The following is a 19,792-nucleotide window of genomic DNA, read 5'->3' on the forward strand; positions in this document are numbered from 1 at the left end:
CATATTTTCTATCGGCTATTTCTGTGTTGTATTATTTATTTAAAATATTTTCACGAACGTAACCACAGCTCATGACGTTTAAGTGATTTTCTAAGAGCTTAAAAACGAGATATTTTAATGTTAAAACGTGCCAAGAATATTTCATTTCGTTAAAACTATATATTTTTAAATGTTTTGTAATAGTATTAGATCCTAATAACCTTATAACGAGTAACTAACATTTGAAACAATTTCAAGGGCAAGTATAATGTAGTTATTGTTACGCTCTAATGAGCTTACCAAATTTAAAGTGTCATGTTCAGCAAGAAGGAGGGGGAAAAATTAATTTCCTGAGTAGAAAAAATTGATTATGTAAAATAACTGAGCGATGATTATAACCAACATTGTATTTTTTTTTTATGAATCATATTTTGCGAATAAATAACGCTACAAACTTGTCAGTCAAAATGAATCAGCAAAATAAACAGTTTTATTAATATTTTAAGCGTCATTCATTATATATAACAATATACGAACAATATGTAAACATAAAACAATACATTGCAAATGTAAATAAAGCAAAACACAGGCCGTTATTTGAATTAATAATACAACAATTCAAATTCATATTCTCGAAATCAAGTAGTAACGACAAAAATTTAATTGATTAGTGTTGCCAACAGCGATCAAATTAAAAAAATGCAAAAATAGCTAAAATGCTACATTAATATTGAAAAAAGTTTTCTATATTTAGCTAGAAAAAAACGGAAAAATAGCTAAATTTCTATATTTGCAAAAAAAAAATATAATTTTTTATTATTATAAAATAGATAAATTGGCAACATTGATCTCGATCCGTGTCCAAGAAAAAGAAAATAATAACAATTTGCGCTATGTTATCAACAGAGGGCGTCGTTTAGTCAGCTGATAATGATGTAGTTTGACGTGTGCTAGTATTGTGAGTAGCCGTCTGGAAAAATGTTACGGATTTCATTAGTCGTATTCCGATAAAAAAAAAAAAATTCCTCGGATGGTCATAAATTTTTCCTCATTAAAATTAATGAAAGGATGCAGAAGAGCACCGGCGAATCTCTTTGGAGCGGATTGGCCGCTAAATCGCGAAGTACAACATTAATTTCTCTGGAGAATAACAGAAACGATAACGATGAAGAAGAAGAGAAAACCAAGAAAACAAAAACAACATTAATGGAAGATTTAAGGACGGGTAATTATGCAAATTGGGATCCGGAAAAATGCATCAAGCTATTAAGATCTCCCAGTATACAGAATTACACCGGATTGAGGAAACTATTTTCTCAGTGCAAATCACAATGGATGATAGAATTTATGGAATTAGATGGATTGGAAGTTTTATTGGAAAGTTTGGAAGTATTGAGCAGGCGAAACTGTGGAAATGTGAAATTTTCCGACGCTCTGCTGCAGTTGGAGTGTGTCGAGTGCGTTCGAGCAGTTATAAATTCCAAACATGGACTCGAATATATCGTCAGAAGGCCCGATTACACTAGGAAATTAGCTAAAGGTTTGTAACGATATACCTTTTTTTTTTTTTTTTTTACTCCAATATCTGATATCGAACGTATGTGTAGGCAATACATATTTATCTATAATTACTAAATAATCGTATCAGCAACACATGTAATGATATGAATATTTTGTAGTTTGTCTTTATTCTCCAATTACCGATTTAATAGAAAAATGCAATAACAATTTTTAATTTTATTTTCCTATTAACTAAACAGATGTGTATTCTACCTACAAGCTGTATAAAGTTTTATCATTACTTATAATTATGAATATGCCTGTTAAATATTAGAAATAAGTACTTTTTCCTACTAGAAAGGTTTATTTTTGATGATGAATCGAGATGAGTAAGCTCTCTACCTACTCACTGGCGTGCTGCAATTAATTATAAAACTAACAATTGTTTTAATGCTTTAATTTTAAAACTAAATCATAGAAATTTATACAAATTTTGCCTGTGTTTTAAAGTACACATCTACCAAATCATGCTGACGTTAGAAATTCTATTGATTCATTCTTAGATTTTTTATTTAGTACTGTATTAAGTAATTTGCTGTATTTTAAATATTTTGTTAATTAATACCTAGTTATATGATACAATTCAAAAGGCACATTAGGGAGAGGAAGCGGACATACAAGCCTGGAATTAACTAAAAATTTATGTAAATAAGCCTTTTTTTTAGATCCACTTACAAAAACCAATTTCCGGATGACGCTTTGATACGTCACCGAATTGGTCTATTTATGTCATACAAGCATTATCGGTTCCGTTTTGTTAATTATTATCATTGGATATTTAGCTTTTAGTTTAATAAATTCTAACAATATCAAAAACTGCGGTCGTTAAACTTCATCTATTGGTTAGAAATCGAAAATGGTTAGAAGCAACGAGATAAAAACCAGTTTTTTTCTTTCTCTGCCTCGGCGATTCGGAACAAGGTCATTACATTTATTCGAAAGGGTGGTTACGAGATTATTATGTAATTCTAATATTTAAATTTTCTGCTAAATATAAATTATATTATCTTACCTTAATTTCTACATTTTTCCCTTCGTACTTTAGATTTGTTGGAGTGAATTCTATTGCCTGGCAAATTTGATTATACACTATAGGCCTATACATCTTAAATTATCAGATTTCATTATAAGTTAACCTGTTATTGAAATACTTCTCGAACAAAAAGAAAAATACTCATTTAAATATGTTTATATATATACAGTATATAGAAGGATGTGTAACCGGATCCATGACTTTTTTATTTATACTTTCTAAAAATATCTCAATATAAAAAAAGTCAAAATAGTGCATAATTGGCTAAAGTTTTCAGTAAAAAATTCTTTTATTCCATTCGTTGATCCCCCACACAATATTTAATTAACTGAATACTCGCTCCAATTATATAAAACTAAATATTAATAATTGTTTCCTGCATTAAGTCATGACCTGTATATTTGATTCCTTTTTCTACATCTCGGATTTTTCAGGTGTAAAATACATTTAATTATTTTCTCCATTTAATTGAGTCATTATAAATTAACCCAGTTATCACAATACAAAGATACAATTGTTTTAATTGGTTTTTGTAATTGTAATCTACCAAGATATTGTAATAATTTATTTTTCATATACCTTACGTTACATAAATTTAAACACGTGATTAAGTTAAGAAAATTTACCTAAACTTCTCTGTTTTGATGCTTGCCACATAACTCTTTCGAGATCTTAATGCATTATTACACTAATACTTGGAAATAGCAAGAAGGTCAAAGTGTGTGGGTTTTTTAATTTTTACGTGGGATATTTTCTTTATCCTGTCGTAACTTGTATTAATTCGCAAGAAAAATTCCAAAACATAAAATATAAAACCTGAAAGTTCATGGAACTTTAACACATGTTAATACATCATGATCCATGTGTAATAAGGGTTACTAAAGGTCATAGATGTATTCAGAAGAGCAGAGGAATCATACGCTTCTCTTACCAATAAATAAGTCTTTTTACATTTAATTTTTCTTTCTGATATGTATTTTTTATATGTATAAGACATTATTTACAAGAATAAATTAAGCTCAAACCTAATCTTGACGTCCATCTTACGATATCTGCTAGACATATCTATGATAGAAAATAATTAAGCAATGTAAAGACGTAGATCATAAACCAACTTATAAACCAAACGAAAATTAATGTAAATAATTAAAAATCTTTCATAAAAAAATGGCTGCGACAAATATCGATGACTCTTTGACTGCAGTAAAAAAAGGTTTCGTTTTAAATAATTAAAAAAAAAAATAATTTGATTAAAATATACAGCAAACATAAAGAGCAGACAATATGTCTGCTCTTCAGTTACGAAGTAATTTACTACTTAGAAAGTGCGATTAAAGTGTCACCAACATTTATCTATTGAAACAATAAGAGATTAACGGTCACTTGACCTTAATTAATTTAGTCATTTATTTAGCTTATATTATGACATTTAGAGCGAAATATCTCTTATTTATTATGTAGGCCTATATATTGTCGTATAGATTGATAAAAACTCGAACTTTGTCTTGTAAAATTTCGATTTTAATTATATTAATTCTTGCAATAACGATTTTTAAATATATATATTTGTGTAACCCTTCTCAACAGGGTTCAACACATTTACTGTGTGAATAAAATACATTAAATTTCTATTTCCAGAAAAAGCGTAAAATCAGAGTCTACTGTATCCCGATTTTGCGCTTTTTCTGGAAGAACCTCAAAACATTCCGTTATTTTATTATTATTATTATTTTTTTTTTGATAAATTAGCATTTAAACCGTTAAGTAAAAAATATGTTCAATGCAATAATTTTTTTAAAAAAATGCAGTTTGAGTGGCGTAATAAATGCGCTTCGTGTAAAAATCATTCCGAAATGTCTGCCGTTTATTTCAACATGTGTGAAGTTCGTTTCGTGCAGCTGTTAGGTGACGTCAGATTAACAATTGTTATTGTTGCCTGGTAAATGCTGTTCGTTCATTAGCTGCAGCATTTCGATTCTAAATTTAATATTTTAATTGAAATAAGAGGAAACATTTTCGCTTCAAATATTGTAGATTAAAATTTTTCTAGGAATTCTTCTATTATTTACAGAATAATAATAATATTGAAGTTTTATTAAAATTTAGCATTATATAATCAGAAAAATTCTCAATTAGATTTAAAATCTTAACCATGCCAACATATTTAGCAAGATTTTGGCCCGGGCCATGAGCAGAAAACCTTAAAAATTAGCCTTTTATGTATATTACTTTCGGAGAATAGTCAACTCCACTTCCTCACCTGTCTTCCCCCTCTTCACGAATACATACGTATTGTACAGTACATCTACACAAACTAAATCTGATTTTAAAAATTTATAGTTAAAGAAAAACATTTTTTAAATGCTTAAAACTAATATCTTTACCGAACTTAATAAAATAATATCACACTAAATATATGTTGTCACGAGTTCGCACCCGACTAACGAGCTAAGTGCCTAGTTTCGAGTTGGGTGAGTACACCAACGTCTAGACCTGGTCTAGACTCTACCCTGAGCGAGCATTAGTTCTAAATTATGCCGCTGCGGTAAACAGCGACAATACTTGTAACTCGATTTGTGGTATTTTCTGGTCATAATTACAAACTATGAACGTGTCAGTAGCAATGCAAACGTGTTGGGAGTGTCACGTGGTGTCTGGTACCATGCGACATAGTACGTTCGCGTTTGCTAATCATATGACTCGAGATTAGGCACACTGGCCACGTGTAGTTTCCGTGTTTTCTTCACCTGCCTAACACTTAAATAAGTTACGCTATCTGCGTAATTGTGAGAGAATATTATTATACATCTATAAAAACAGATAAATAACATATCATTACATTAAATGTGAACTTATATATTTCATTTTTATTTTTACTGTTATTTTCTTATAGATTTAAATTGTGTTTTATTATTATTAATGTGGGGTGGCTTATTTTATTTAAACAAGCTTTTATATTACTATAAAAATGGTTTTAAATTTCGACTACACTCGAGGCACGATACGCGAGTCCACTCCATCTATTCATCCCTCGACCTTTAAACCTTTTGGATAAAAACCACCAAAATTTAATAGTATCAATACCCCTTTAATTAAACAAACCTCTCTGCGAAATTTCAGAAATTATCGACAAAGGACACAGGAGTAAGCTTCAAATTGGATGAACAAAATTGTTCCCCTCTCCAATATACGAATATTCATACATACAGAGAAAAACCCCGAATTTCTAGACGTTTCAAGGTCCCCTCAAACCAAAAATGTAGAAATCTTGGTTGGGAAATTAAATTTTTGTGGTTAAAGGTCGAAGTGGCGGGGAGATAAAGGGGGTCGTGTGTCGTATCTCGCGAAGGGTCGGACTTAATGACGATTTTGCTAGCATTTACAATTTTTTTTCTAAAACCCATCCCTGTATTCTGAGATCTGTATTTCATGATGAAAGTAATGAAAAAAGTCCTCACGATTTAATTTTTTTGGGAGTTTTCAAGCAATTTGATAGGGCAAGACACCTCAACGTGTATCAAATGCTAGGCATTTTGCATTATTTTTCTTCCATTTGATCTCAATATCAAATTCGAGTGCTAAGATTTAATTTAAATAATTTATGATAAATTATTTTTAGCAACTCTTTTCTAATAATTGTTTTTTAATTGATCATTTTTCCAGCTTTAGATAACAGAAACACAATGGTAAAGAAGCAGGTGTTCGAATTGCTATCTGCTATATGCGTTTACGCAGAAAAAGGTCATGCCTTGGCTCTCGATGCTTTAGAATCTTATAAGGTACGCTTTGAATTAAGTTAGATTGAATTTTTATTGATGTGACTATTATGTATTCGTATAATACGGTCAAACACTCCGATATAATGCCACTCTCGTAAATGGATCGTCTCATAAATTTTAAACAGAGATTACTTCAGTATCTGAGAGTTACTAAATTCAAGATTGCCATTACGTGTGTATTTGCCATTAGTTTATATAATAAAATAATTTTTTTTTCATATTTAGATTACAAAAAATCAAAGGTATAGATTCAGCTTTCTTCTACAAGAACTGAAAGGTTCGGAAGTTCTGTCATATTCAGCCACACTTCTGGGTTTCATTAACTGTATTATTATTGGAACCAATGAGTTGAGAAAGCGAATTAAAATACGAAATGAAATGATTAGTTTGGGTTTATTAGAACTAATAAGTTCTTTGAGGTACGTGGATGATGATGATGTATTCATCCAATGCCATGTTTTTGATACTTCCAAACACGCGGATGACGAACACGAAGAAAGTCTTGGTATTAAATCGACGTCTAGTCATTACGATATCTTTGAATCTGTTTTAAAAAAGGTAAGCTTAAATATAATTCTCTTTTAAATTAAAGTATTAAAATTAATTGAAGAATTTCCAGTGATTTTTAATTTTAAAATTATAACAAAGGAGAGTCGGTTAGATTCTTTTTGAAGATCATCTTTAGAAACTTTCCTCGGAAACCGTTTAACCGATTAAAATCGTTTTTCCACGCAAATAGAATCCATCTCGGTCTAAGTCATGAAGCAAACAACAATTTAAAATTCGACCCGTGACCGGAGATATACAAGGTCAAATTTCACAATGTTAAGTCTATGGGCGAGAGGAGAGAGAGGTGTCAAGTCCACACGGTCATATCTAATTAAATTTTAATAAAATTAGTTATAAAAATTCCTTCATAACACCGTATTGTTACTNATTCTAGACTAATTCGACTTAACATTTCCAAAATATATTTTTTGGAAAAATTTTTTTGGGAAAAATCTGTATAAACTATGCTATAAACAAAAAAATGTAGGATTACTTACCGAGTGTGCACCGTTCGACGTCGCCATTGCTTAAGCTTGTGTTCGTCGCGGAGCAGCGCACCAAATGGCGGCCGCGATTTCTGATGATATTTTTCTGCGAAAAATTCGTTGAACTTTAGAGACATCATTAATAGAAATAATTTTTATGGCCGTTGAATAAGAAATGTTTCTTTCACAAGAAATGTATAAAATTACAGTGCTGTATTAGACTTACGGTACCTAATTTACATACTGTACAGATGATAGTAAACTCAACTTACTCNCGAATTTCTAGACGTTTCAAGGTCCCCTCAAACCAAAAATGTAGAAATCTTGGTTGGGAAATTAAATTTTTGTGGTTAAAGGTCGAAGTGGCGGGGAGATAAAGGGGGTCGTGTGTCGTATCTCGCGAAGGGTCGGACTTAATGACGATTTTGCTAGCATTTACAATTTTTTTTCTAAAACCCATCCCTGTATTCTGAGATCTGTATTTCATGATGAAAGTAATGAAAAAAGTCCTCACGATTTAATTTTTTTGGGAGTTTTCAAGCAATTTGATAGGGCAAGACACCTCAACGTGTATCAAATGCTAGGCATTTTGCATTATTTTTCTTCCATTTGATCTCAATATCAAATTCGAGTGCTAAGATTTAATTTAAATAATTTATGATAAATTATTTTTAGCAACTCTTTTCTAATAATTGTTTTTTAATTGATCATTTTTCCAGCTTTAGATAACAGAAACACAATGGTAAAGAAGCAGGTGTTCGAATTGCTATCTGCTATATGCGTTTACGCAGAAAAAGGTCATGCCTTGGCTCTCGATGCTTTAGAATCTTATAAGGTACGCTTTGAATTAAGTTAGATTGAATTTTTATTGATGTGACTATTATGTATTCGTATAATACGGTCAAACACTCCGATATAATGCCACTCTCGTAAATGGATCGTCTCATAAATTTTAAACAGAGATTACTTCAGTATCTGAGAGTTACTAAATTCAAGATTGCCATTACGTGTGTATTTGCCATTAGTTTATATAATAAAATAATTTTTTTTTCATATTTAGATTACAAAAAATCAAAGGTATAGATTCAGCTTTCTTCTACAAGAACTGAAAGGTTCGGAAGTTCTGTCATATTCAGCCACACTTCTGGGTTTCATTAACTGTATTATTATTGGAACCAATGAGTTGAGAAAGCGAATTAAAATACGAAATGAAATGATTAGTTTGGGTTTATTAGAACTAATAAGTTCTTTGAGGTACGTGGATGATGATGATGTATTCATCCAATGCCATGTTTTTGATACTTCCAAACACGCGGATGACGAACACGAAGAAAGTCTTGGTATTAAATCGACGTCTAGTCATTACGATATCTTTGAATCTGTTTTAAAAAAGGTAAGCTTAAATATAATTCTCTTTTAAATTAAAGTACAGTATTAAAATTAATTGAAGAATTTCCAGTGATTTTTAATTTTAAAATTATAACAAAGGAGAGTCGGTTAGATTCTTTTTGAAGATCATCTTTAGAAACTTTCCTCGGAAACCGTTTAACCGATTAAAATCGTTTTTCCACGCAAATAGAATCCATCTCGGTCTAAGTCATGAAGCAAACAACAATTTAAAATTCGACCCGTGACCGGAGATATACAAGGTCAAATTTCACAATGTTAAGTCTATGGGCGAGAGGAGAGAGAGGTGTCAAGTCCACACGGGCATATCTAATTAAATTTTAATAAAATTAGTTATAAAAATTCCTTCATAACACCGTATTGTTACTTGATAAATTGCTAAAACGCCTTAAAAATGTATTTTTAAAACAATACAGGAAATATAAATACAATTTGTTTTTATAATTTCGGAAATACAGTATTGCTATAATTTGCTTATGAATCAGAGCTAGTAATAATTTTGATTATAAATATTAAAAATACAAAAAGAAAATCTATTAAACTACAGTTTAAACATTAATTTAATATTAAAATTTACATGGTTTCTACAACTCATAAAATTAAAAAAAAATAAATAAATATTTTTTCCATTATTGTATGTAATAATATAGAAAAACGCCATTGAAATATTTTTATTTATTAAATTTTAGATGTATATTATTGTTTTTAAGCTGTTGTAACGTTGCAAATATTTTCGAATAATTAAATAAAATATTTGTATTATTTATCGATAGTATAATTAAAATCTTTATTACAATACTTTCTATTCTTTAAACTATAAAATTCTAATTGTTAAGTATTTTTCATTTGATTTTAGGTGCAAGATACTCCACATTATTTTTCATTTCTTATTCTATTACAAAATTTGGATAATTTAGATCCAAAATATGAAGAAAGGTGAGTTTACTTAAATTATTATCTTTTAAAACTTTTTCTATTTGCCATTTAAACTGTATTTTCAGTGATGAAGCATGGAATCTTTTAGAATCGATCTCCAGCAATTACGTAAAAAAGATGGAACATTTCGGTAGCAAACACATTCAAAATTCTTGTATGGAATCTTATCTTGCTGATCTTGACACCGATGTGGAAAGTATAATGTCTGAAGATTCTGGTCATCCGATATCCAGATCCGAATCTATCAACAGTCATTACAATGTTGAAAACAATGAAAGATTACCCGTCGTCTCAGAAAATAGTTACATAAGAAAGAAAAGAGCGTGTCTGAATTTTATTAACACACTTTCTTCCTCGAAAGAATCTAGTGAAAAAGAATGTGACAACCCGAGTCTTGATGCCTCATCAGTTACAGATGTTGAATCACTTTCAGAAAATTTGTTACCGTTCTCTCATCATGAATCGGAATCTTCTGAAACCTTTCACTCACTTCCTCCTATTTCTCTTTCTACTCCATCATTACCACCACCACCACCACCACCACCACCACCTCCTCCTCCTCCTGGTCTTATTCCTCCCCCTCCACCACCTCCTCCTCTTCCTGGTCTTCCTCTCCCTCCGCCGCCACCACCCCCACCACCCCCTCCACCTTTACCAAATTTTGAAAAATGTATATCATCATCATCATCACCTTCTTTTTCGTGTCATTCTGCATCTGGATCTTCAGAACAGTTTTCTCATCAAGGAAATTTAATTCAATCAACTACCGGAAATTATACTCTCCAATCACTTCCTGCTTATTTACAACCAGGTTCTTCTCATACATTCCCAAAACCGAATAAAAAAATGAAGATCTTGAATTGGTCCAAAATTCCATCAGCTAACGTCATTGGTACGAAAAATTATAATTATTACAATTTAGAATAGTTTTAAATTAAAACAAAAATCTACTGATTATATATCAATTAAAATTCGAACTTTCAGTGATAAACTATCGTAAATAAGCGCACAATTTTGTACGATAGACTATCACTAAAGATTCAAATTAACGATTGTTTAAAGAATATTTATCATCATTATTATTCAAAAGTTAACCAAAGATCTACTTATGAAACTATGCAAAATATTTAGAGAGGATTTTTTCGATTTTAGTGACAATTGTTGCTAATAGCATCTCTGGTAACAATTAAAGACCTTGAGGAAGAACGTGATTTCAATATAAAATATACTCAATTAATATTTAATTAAGCAATTTAAATTATTATTATTATTATTAGGGCAATCAATATGGAATGAACTATATCAGGAATCAAGCAATGTTCATCTTAACTTTGAACAAGTAGAAGAATTGTTTTGTCAAAAGTCGACAAGTAAACCTTTGATTAATGAGAAAAAGAAGTTAAATAAAAACGCTTCTGAGGTAAAAATTAAAAAAGGATTATATATAATTAAATTTTAATAGAAAAATGTTACAGTAATTATTTTATTTATTAGGTAAATTTGCTAGATCCAAAAAGAAGTCTGAACATTAATATATTTTTGAAGCAATTCAAAGGAGGAGAAAAACAACTGGTGGAATTGATTCAAAATTGTCAATCTACAAAAATAGGATCTGAGAGATTGAGAACATTGATTAAAATTTTGCCCGCCTGCAATGAAGTAAGTGTAAAAAATTGATTTTTTAAACTGTTTTAATTAATATATAATTGACTTTTTTTTTTCATTTTTACAATACTGTATTATATTATATTAATTACACGTATAAGTCGTGGTGGTGTAATCAGATCTTCCATAATTATATTTTATATAGAAAATTAGATTATATTAACTTTTCCTAATAAGTTTTCCAATTTAGAGTGGTTTTAACTCGAATCCAATTCCTCACGTATGCGAATGATTCCATTGTGTTGATCGTCGGGTGGTGACCGAGACGATCGAAGAATTAACCCATTTTACTATGGGGTCCGGGCCGAGAATCTAAGTTTTCATAGGCTACCTTACTCGACGTGTCTGGTCCCGTCTTTTACTACTCGGCTACCCCATTGCAGCCTGGTCGAACCAATGATAAATATGACTATAAAGGCTTAATGTCCAAAAGAAGGGCCGTTGAGAATTTTTATAAAGCTGAGGGTACAGCGAGTCACCCTGCCTTTAGCTGCTGGTCCTTTTTTGTTTTGTATTGTTTGAAAAAATGAAAAATGTAGAAAGCTTTTTTATTGATAAAAGCAATCTTGAAAGTTTATTTTTGTTAATTTTTAGGGGATGAAACTACTGAGCCCTAAGTTTTCTTCAGGCCCAGGGAAAATTCTCCAATTCCCCTCCCTCTCGACGATCATGGCCAAAGAGCAAAAAATTCATAAATAAAAAAAAACTATTTCATTATGTTTTGATCCATTCGTAATGAACTAATTAAAGACAACAATATAAAATGTTAAAAATTGAAATTTGCTTAAGTAAACCTAATGCCACTTAGTTTCAGCCCTAAATATTTATAAAGAATAACTTAAATTTTTTTTTTTTGAATTTAGTTAAATTCACAATATATTGATATATATTGTATTTTTTTTTCCTAGTTGATTTCTGTGAAAGAATACAACGGTGACAAAACCAGATTGGGAATAGCAGAGAAATTTTATTTACTTCTATCCGAAGTGAAAGCCTACAAAACAAGAATTCAAGGAATGATACAAATAGAAGAATTTCAACCAAGTGTGGACGTTCTCAAACCTCAAATAAAGCATTACCTAGAAACTTGCGAGACGATTCTCAACAACAAATCTCTTAAAGATTTCTTTAAAATCATTTTGGTTACCGGAAACTTCTTAAATTCCGTGAGAACATTTTTTAAATTCGATTTAGGCCTATATATTTAATGAATTTAAAATAATAATAATAATCGAAGATATTTCGTTGTTTAGGGAAGTTACGCTGGAAATGCTTTTGGATTTCGATTGAATACTTTGGGGAAATTAATGGAAACGAGAGCCAACAAACCACGAATGACATTGTTGCATTATTTAGTGGATGTTGCTGAGAAAGAAGATCAGGAGATGCTGAATTTCACAAACGATCTTCAGTTTTTGTCAGAATGTTCCAAGTGAGTCATATTGAATAATTTTGTTTTTAAACTGTTTCCACTCTGGGTACTAAGAGGTCCTCTTTCAGCGAGCCCATTATACGTTCAACCAGGTCCATAATGGGGCGGTCAGATGGTGAGGGACGGGGCCCACATGTCCGGACGGCCCACTCCCTGAAAAATTCCTGGAGATTTCTCCACCCGTCTGGATTCAATTCCCTGTCCCCTTTAGCGGTAGGATGACACCTTGACTACTCGGTCATCCGGCCGTCTGTCATAATGAATATGATGCCATATGGAATTTTTTTGAATAGTCGGGTATATCGATTCTTCATCCCTCACCACCCAGTCTTTTCCACCGTGGGCGCGAGTGAATAAAACACTGGTCGCAGGTTCGCGCCTGATCAACGAGCTGGCTAATTGGCGTTTTCCAGGTTTTCTTTACATATCTAACAACTAAATATAGACTAGTTTGGCTCAGAAAGTTCTTCCTGAGGCATCCCCTCCATACACAGTTCATTTGTTGAGTCGACATCTCATCAAACCAAACCCCATCGTAGGCCTGTCCGAACCCACAAGGAATATGATTAAATCCAAGCCTCTGAAGACCCACAGATCGAAACGACAGAAAAATAAAACTGCATTATATATATACGAGAGCGGTTTTTCAAGCTCCGATGGTCCATAAAAAAGACAAGTGTAAATAACAAAATGAATTTATTACCAAAAGTTAGGTACAAACATGATTACTTTTCGACATAATCACCGTGAAGATTGAGGCATTTGTCATATCTGTGGAAGAGCTTTTCCATCCCCTTGTAATAGAATTAGGTTAGGTTGTTATTTACACTTATATGTATATACATATTAAATAAAATTAATAAGTTACGTTGGTCTTTTGTAAAATATTAAAAATAACTCTACTGAAGTATTGGTTATATCCTGAGACTATATTCAATATATAAAATTTAAGAAAATGAATTTTCATAAGTTCATTGAAAAAAAAAACTTTAACTTCTATATGAAATTGCTTTTAATTAACACAGTATTAATTAAAATATAAATTGAAATTATCGAGAAGAATTTTATTTTAACACATTTTTCCACTTTCGATTTCGTAGATCTGTTAAGTTCTGATAGGAAAAAGATAAGGAGACAACAGGCTTTTCCTCCTCGATAATTCCCACGTAATTTACGATAAGATCTTTCAAATATTCAGAAAGAAAATTAAATAATGTTTTAAACATTATTTTTTTCATTTTAGTCAGTAAAAAGTTCTTAATTTAAACAGTTACTTACTAATAACTTTAAAACTTCGTATCGCATGTGCACATAATTGATTTTATTTATTGTTATTGAATATTAACATTTTTGTGTTTTAAAAATAGGAAATATGTTTTTATTTTAAATGATTTTAGTTTGTGGTTTGAGATAATTAATTGGATTGGATAGTGTTGTACGCATATTTAAGGTACATCGAGCACCTTTAGTAGGCCTACGTATAAATGTGTATAGAGCCTGCAATATTTCATGTCTATATGTATAGTACAACACAATAAGTAGCACATAAGAATGAAACTATTAGTGCAAAATTCGCTGTTAAAAAGACATAATTGTTATTTCAGACAGGAACATAACTGCTAATGTCTGTCACTTCAATATAATAACAATGTTCGTTCATAGCTTCAAACAGTCAATCCATATTTCACCATTACTGTCAACACATGCTTTTGAATCGTCTCTGTCTCAGGAGCTGGAAAACATAACTTTTTAAAGTACCCTGTATATAATCTTTAATTAATTACTTTTTTTTTATCGAACATTGTTGCTATTCTTGCCTTTCTTGAATCTTGAATTTCAAAATTTATACAGTAGATTCCCTATAACGCGGCAGATACGTTCCTCGTTATACGAATTTCGCGTTGTAGGAATCCTTAAATGCATGAGCCAATCGCAGCCCGACACGTGTGAAGTTTACGGACTACGGCTGTTTGAAAGGTTTTCTTCCATAAAATTAATCGATTCTAGACTAATTCGACTTAACATTTCCAAAATATATTTTTTGGAAAAATTTTTTTGGGAAAAATCTGTATAAACTATGCTATAAACAAAAAAATGTAGGATTACTTACCGAGTGTGCACCGTTCGACGTCGCCATTGCTTAAGCTTGTGTTCGTCGCGGAGCAGCGCACCAAATGGCGGCCGCGATTTCTGATGATATTTTTCTGCGAAAAATTCGTTGAACTTTAGAGACATCATTAATAGAAATAATTTTTATGGCCGTTGAATAAGAAATGTTTCTTTCACAAGAAATGTATAAAATTACAGTGCTGTATTAGACTTACGGTACCTAATTTACATACTGTACAGATGATAGTAAACTTAACTTACTCGACTAAACTCTCCGTAGCGTGGCGCTGGACGGCGGAAAGAAGTTCGGCTGCTCGTCCGCGATGACGAGTTGGCGATGACGTTTTACCGCGTTTTACGAGTACCTTTTAGCGTCTTTATACGAATACCGTCGCAATTTTTTTGCCGCGTTATAGGAATCTACGTTATAGGAACCCGCGTTATAGGGGGGTCTACTGTATACAGTACCTATTTCACTGTTAAACGATCTCGAATATGCTAATGCATTTTCTTATTGGTTTCTTTTATTGCACGAATAGAGCAACACCATTCTCATATGGATTTAAAATTTTAAAAATAATAAATTTCTTATGAAATCCATAAAAATATTGAAGAGTGCCCTATATTAACACACAAGATTTCTAATTCGAATACTTCTAGAAATCATATAACTTAACTGAATGATTTCAAAATACTGTATATTAGTTTAAATAATTAGCTATCGGGTGTGCCAAACACCTGATATCTAATTATTTAAACTTTATCAGAAAATCTTGTGGCACCCCTACAAGTTTATTTCAACATAAGGAGTCAGACTATAGCACTGGGGGATTCGAAATCGAAACCGGGCGGTTGAGAAACCCCAACAATGTTTTTGGGGATGATATGTCGAGTCCTGTTCTTCATCCTATATGCCCATTATGGGCCTGGCCGAATCTACAATGAAACTAAAAAAAAGGCTTTAATGCCTAAAGAGCAGAGAGTTTCAAAAAAGTCCAACGTCTTGTAGTATTGTAAATGTTATCTAGACAATGTTTTTTTTTTCAAATTGATTTCTTTTAATTTATATTTAAATTTGTTCCCTAGATTATCGGTAGAAGGATTAACAATTGAAGTAAAACAGTTGAAATCAGGATTAGAAGAACTCGACACTCAAATTCAGAAAAACGATCCCAGTTTAAACGAATACTTCGGCGATTTTATTAAGGTGAACGTTAAAAATGATAAATAGTTAATTATTAAAATTGCTATAATGAAATTAAATCTCTTCCTCGTGTTTTGTAGAAAGCTAGAGAACAAGTGAATGAACTTCAAAGCGGTATCGAGGAAATTGGACGTTATTCAATTCGTTTGGCTCAACATTTTTGCGAGAACGAATCGAGATTTAAAGTGGAAGATTGTCTCAGCATTTTTAATAATTTCTGCCAGAAAATCGAAACTGCAAAAAAAGTAAGTTTTAATATTTATTTATACAATAGAAATGTAGAAAATTTCATTCGAATTATTCCAGGAAAATGAAGATCGAAGACGACAGGAAGCGAGAACGGAGAGATTGAAGAAGGAGCGAAAAGATGATCCGAAAATTAAGAAAGGTAAATTCTATATTGATTACATTAGATTCTAACATACAGGGTCATACGAAAAAGAATGTTAATATTTAAATTAGTGTAATTTTCATTTTGGAAGATCCTATACGTATATATAATATATAATACAATTATTTTTAGATTGTAGTATCCAAGAAGAAAAAGCCAAAGATGAATCTGCAAAGAAAAAAGGAAGAAGAGGTACGTCATCAAAACAATAAAATCTTAATTACAGGATTAAGTCTATTGCTAAATTAAACTTTTGAATAATTTTTTCCCTAACAAAGTATTGCTTAAATATTAATAAGAGTAACTTAAAATGAAACTATTGTTTATCCTCTGTTAAAACTCTTCTCAACAGATTACAAGTCTCAGTCTCATCCATTCAGTGGACTATTTCGTTTTCGAGAATTTTTCAGAAAATAAATTCACGTATGCACACTAACATTTTTTTTTTTAAAGTTGGCATTGGTACTTTGGTTCTTGGTCGATGGTCTGCATGCTAACGCTTCGCATTTCCTCCTCCTCTTCACTATTAATTAATATCTGTTATTAATTAAATGCTGTTCTTTGTATAAGGAATATCCAATGGCTCGGGCTCCATTACAAATATGAAGTATGGCTATTATATGAATTATAATCACTATGTATTACGTCTTAGTATTCATGGCCGTTGCGATTCCACTGTAGGCACTTCGTCACAGCACTTTACTAGGCGACTTCTTTACTAATTTCCTCCAAATTCTGTTGAACTCGAAAACAGTTTCGGGTGAATTAGATTTTTATTGTTTTCTGGCCACAGATACGAATAGAAAGAATTTGGGCTCTCACGACAAATAAAACCAAGCCAAGTAGGGATCTTTGGTTAAGGCTCTTAGAAAAATTACACTAAAATCATACAAAAACTGTACAAAAACAAACTGAGTCCAGTGCTGGCATGCATGCAGTATTAGTCTTCCAAAAAGAAAGTCTTCTTTTCTTTTTGGAAGACTAATACTGCATGCATGCCAGCACTGGACTCAGTTTGTTTTTGTACAGTTTTTGTATGATTTGGGCTCTTTTGCAGAGAGCCCAAAATCTTCTATTCTGCGTGTTTGTGGTACATGGGACGTTTTATTCTTTCAAGCAAAATTAAGTTTATGGTGGAGATAATTTGCACTTTTTGCACAATGGCCAGAACAAGATTTCCTCGATTTTATGACGATTAGTTATGAGATTAACCTCGTCTTGATACATTTGTTCAGGTTCGAATCAGCGTTCACAGTCTCCTCTGCGAAGTGTAATTGCGAGTGTTTCCATTTGCATCCATGTCTTTTTGGATATTTAATTCTGCTCTTGAATTTGCTTTGGTAATCCATATATGGACATATATATAACATTTCTTCCTGGGTACATCTGCGGGATCATAGAGCACTTACTGTATTTTTGATCATCAGTGATAACGTCTCAGAAAAATCTATGGAAAATGCTTGCGCTAAACGATTTTTTGGCCCGGATATTCTGGTTACCAGAATAATTTGACGTACAGTATTTGTGAGGTTAGCCGATAGGGTGTAAGGTGTCACGACAGTCGAGCGGTCTTAGTCATGTGAGCATGGAAGGACTCACTGAGACAAGTTTACCCTTTAAAACCGTTTAATAGATACATAAATTTCCTTATTCAATTATATTATAAATTATTATAAATTCAATATGTCAGGCGAAACGCCTATGCAACGGTGGGCAACGTCAACAGTTCAAAAAAACGTAAAAATCCAAATGTTTCAGCGATCATTGTTTCTTTCGGCACAGGTGACGCGGAGAGCGACGGCCCCGGGGCACACACCAGAACTTGCAGAGATGTCCTCCGATGACCAGTTGTACCTGGGCGATTCTTGACGTCACGGGGTGGCGAAACCAAATCCTAAGGCGTCGAAAAAGCCGGCACTGTTGACTGATGGGAGCACAAAATCCCAGGAGAGCACTACGAACCAAGAACTCTTAATGTCCTCGAAAACACGGTTTTATAGATTTTCCAACCGTAGTCGCCCCTCCATTGGTCTCTCATCGTCACATGGTGACAATTTGAAACCCTGCGAAGGGCGCGGGAGAGGTCAACTTTGCGACCGAACACGACTCTTCTCCGGCCGCGTTTTCCTCGACTTTAATCTAGCTATTGTTTAAAATCTTTTAACAAAACAAAACTTTCATTGTTTATTTCAGATCTTTAATTTCGTTCTTTCGCGTTATGAAACGTGATTCGTTTAAAAAGCCGTTGAATGCCTTCTTTCGGATCCCGTTTGGGTCCTCACATATTCATTGTTACCTTGATATCTATCTTATCCTTTTATCCACTTTATATAACTGAGAATAGGTTCGATTTCTAGTCTATGGGTCGAACAAATGCATTCGGACATTCAACAGATACATTCTTCGGCTAAGTAGCTTCTGGTGTCGGGCTAACTAGCTTCTTATAATTTGCGTTACTTCGTTCTTCACAGAATCTTCTCTCTGGTTTTCTAGTCCTACATTCATTTTACGAAGTGTGCTGCTATGTTCAAATTTCTGCATCAAGCCGATTCATAAGATTGAACAACACGCTGAGCGAAGTATTTGGTTAGTCGTAGCCTAGTAATTCGAACACGGCTTGCTGATTGGCTATTGAATGCACAGGATGTTCATGTTCACTGGTCATTGGATCAATCTACTCACTCTTAAATGGCATGTATGAAATGAAGGCCAGGCTATTGGACATTCCTTAACATTAGTAATTTCGAGAAATTTTAAGTGTATTTTATATTCTTCGAGCTCACTTTTTTGTTCACCATTTCTCTTTTAAAATTTCTTTGGTATTCTACAAATATCAGTAGTAAATTTCACATTATTATAATTTTACGTTCTCAATTCTGGAATTTACAAGTGAATTAATATGTTAAAAATTTAATAAACTTCCAATTATTTACATTTTCAGGTCGAAGACATTCGTCTTGGGGTGCCAAAGAAGAATGTCTGATAGATATGCTCCTTGCCGATATTCGCAAAGGAGATTTTTCAGTCATGCAAGGATAAAATGTTTTCTCCATAAAAAGGTTGTGATCATTAGAAATATTTTGCAAAAAAAAATTTTAATTTATAAATTCGAAGTCACAATCGATTTTTGAAAGTCACATCGGATGTTGCAATAAGATTTTGTAATATTTTATATATTTTTCTATTAAATGCAAAAATTGTTAAATATTGGCATTTTATTGTTATCTTACATATATAACTTTAAACTTTAACAAATAACTTTC

General features: G+C 32.0%; 2 protein-coding genes across 2 annotated transcripts; both read left to right on the forward strand.

Annotated features, from left to right (window-relative positions):
• Positions 1 to 884: 884 nt before the first annotated feature.
• On the forward strand, positions 885 to 7,023 carry LOC111629658 (inverted formin-2-like). The gene is made up of 4 exons (XM_023373543.1): positions 885 to 1,519; positions 6,236 to 6,351; positions 6,577 to 6,909; positions 7,000 to 7,023. Exons 1-4 carry the CDS (start codon positions 1,048 to 1,050, stop codon positions 7,021 to 7,023), a joined length of 945 nt encoding a protein of 314 aa, XP_023229311.1. The 5' UTR covers positions 885 to 1,047.
• Positions 7,024 to 8,106: 1,083 nt separating this feature from the next.
• Positions 8,107 to 19,580, forward strand: LOC111629655 (inverted formin-2-like). Its single transcript, XM_023373541.1, has 14 exons — positions 8,107 to 8,220; positions 8,446 to 8,778; positions 9,649 to 9,728; positions 9,794 to 10,620; positions 11,006 to 11,148; positions 11,223 to 11,387; positions 12,302 to 12,559; positions 12,647 to 12,825; positions 16,021 to 16,141; positions 16,219 to 16,383; positions 16,445 to 16,526; positions 16,662 to 16,721; positions 16,882 to 16,952; positions 19,471 to 19,580. Exons 1-13 carry the CDS (start codon positions 8,125 to 8,127, stop codon positions 16,944 to 16,946), a joined length of 2,574 nt encoding a protein of 857 aa, XP_023229309.1. The 5' UTR covers positions 8,107 to 8,124; the 3' UTR covers positions 16,947 to 16,952; positions 19,471 to 19,580.
• The last annotated feature ends 212 nt before the right edge of the window (positions 19,581 to 19,792 follow it).

This window comes from Centruroides sculpturatus, unplaced genomic scaffold (genome assembly GCF_000671375.1).
Source record: "Centruroides sculpturatus isolate CEXI.00-Female unplaced genomic scaffold, Cexi_2.0 scaffold640, whole genome shotgun sequence".
In the NCBI taxonomy this organism is placed as follows: domain Eukaryota; kingdom Metazoa; phylum Arthropoda; class Arachnida; order Scorpiones; family Buthidae; genus Centruroides; species Centruroides sculpturatus.

What these genes read in the sequence shown, in the direction of transcription:
- LOC111629658 (XM_023373543.1), top strand. Translation starts at nt 1,048, where the DNA reads ATGCAGAAGAGCACCGGCGAATCTCTTTGGAGCGGATTGGCCGCTAAA. An exon ending in ATGCTTTAGAATCTTATAAG is followed by an intron (nt 6,352 to 6,576) that starts GTACGCTTTGAA and finishes TTTCATATTTAG; the next exon opens with ATTACAAAAAATCAAAGGTA. An exon ending in TTGAATCTGTTTTAAAAAAG is followed by an intron (nt 6,910 to 6,999) that starts GTAAGCTTAAAT and finishes ATTATAACAAAG; the next exon opens with GAGAGTCGGTTAGATTCTTT.
- LOC111629655 (XM_023373541.1), top strand. Translation starts at nt 8,125, where the DNA reads ATGGTAAAGAAGCAGGTGTTCGAATTGCTATCTGCTATATGCGTTTAC. An exon ending in TAAATAAAAACGCTTCTGAG is followed by an intron (nt 11,149 to 11,222) that starts GTAAAAATTAAA and finishes TTTATTTATTAG; the next exon opens with GTAAATTTGCTAGATCCAAA. An exon ending in TGATCCGAAAATTAAGAAAG is followed by an intron (nt 16,527 to 16,661) that starts GTAAATTCTATA and finishes AATTATTTTTAG; the next exon opens with ATTGTAGTATCCAAGAAGAA.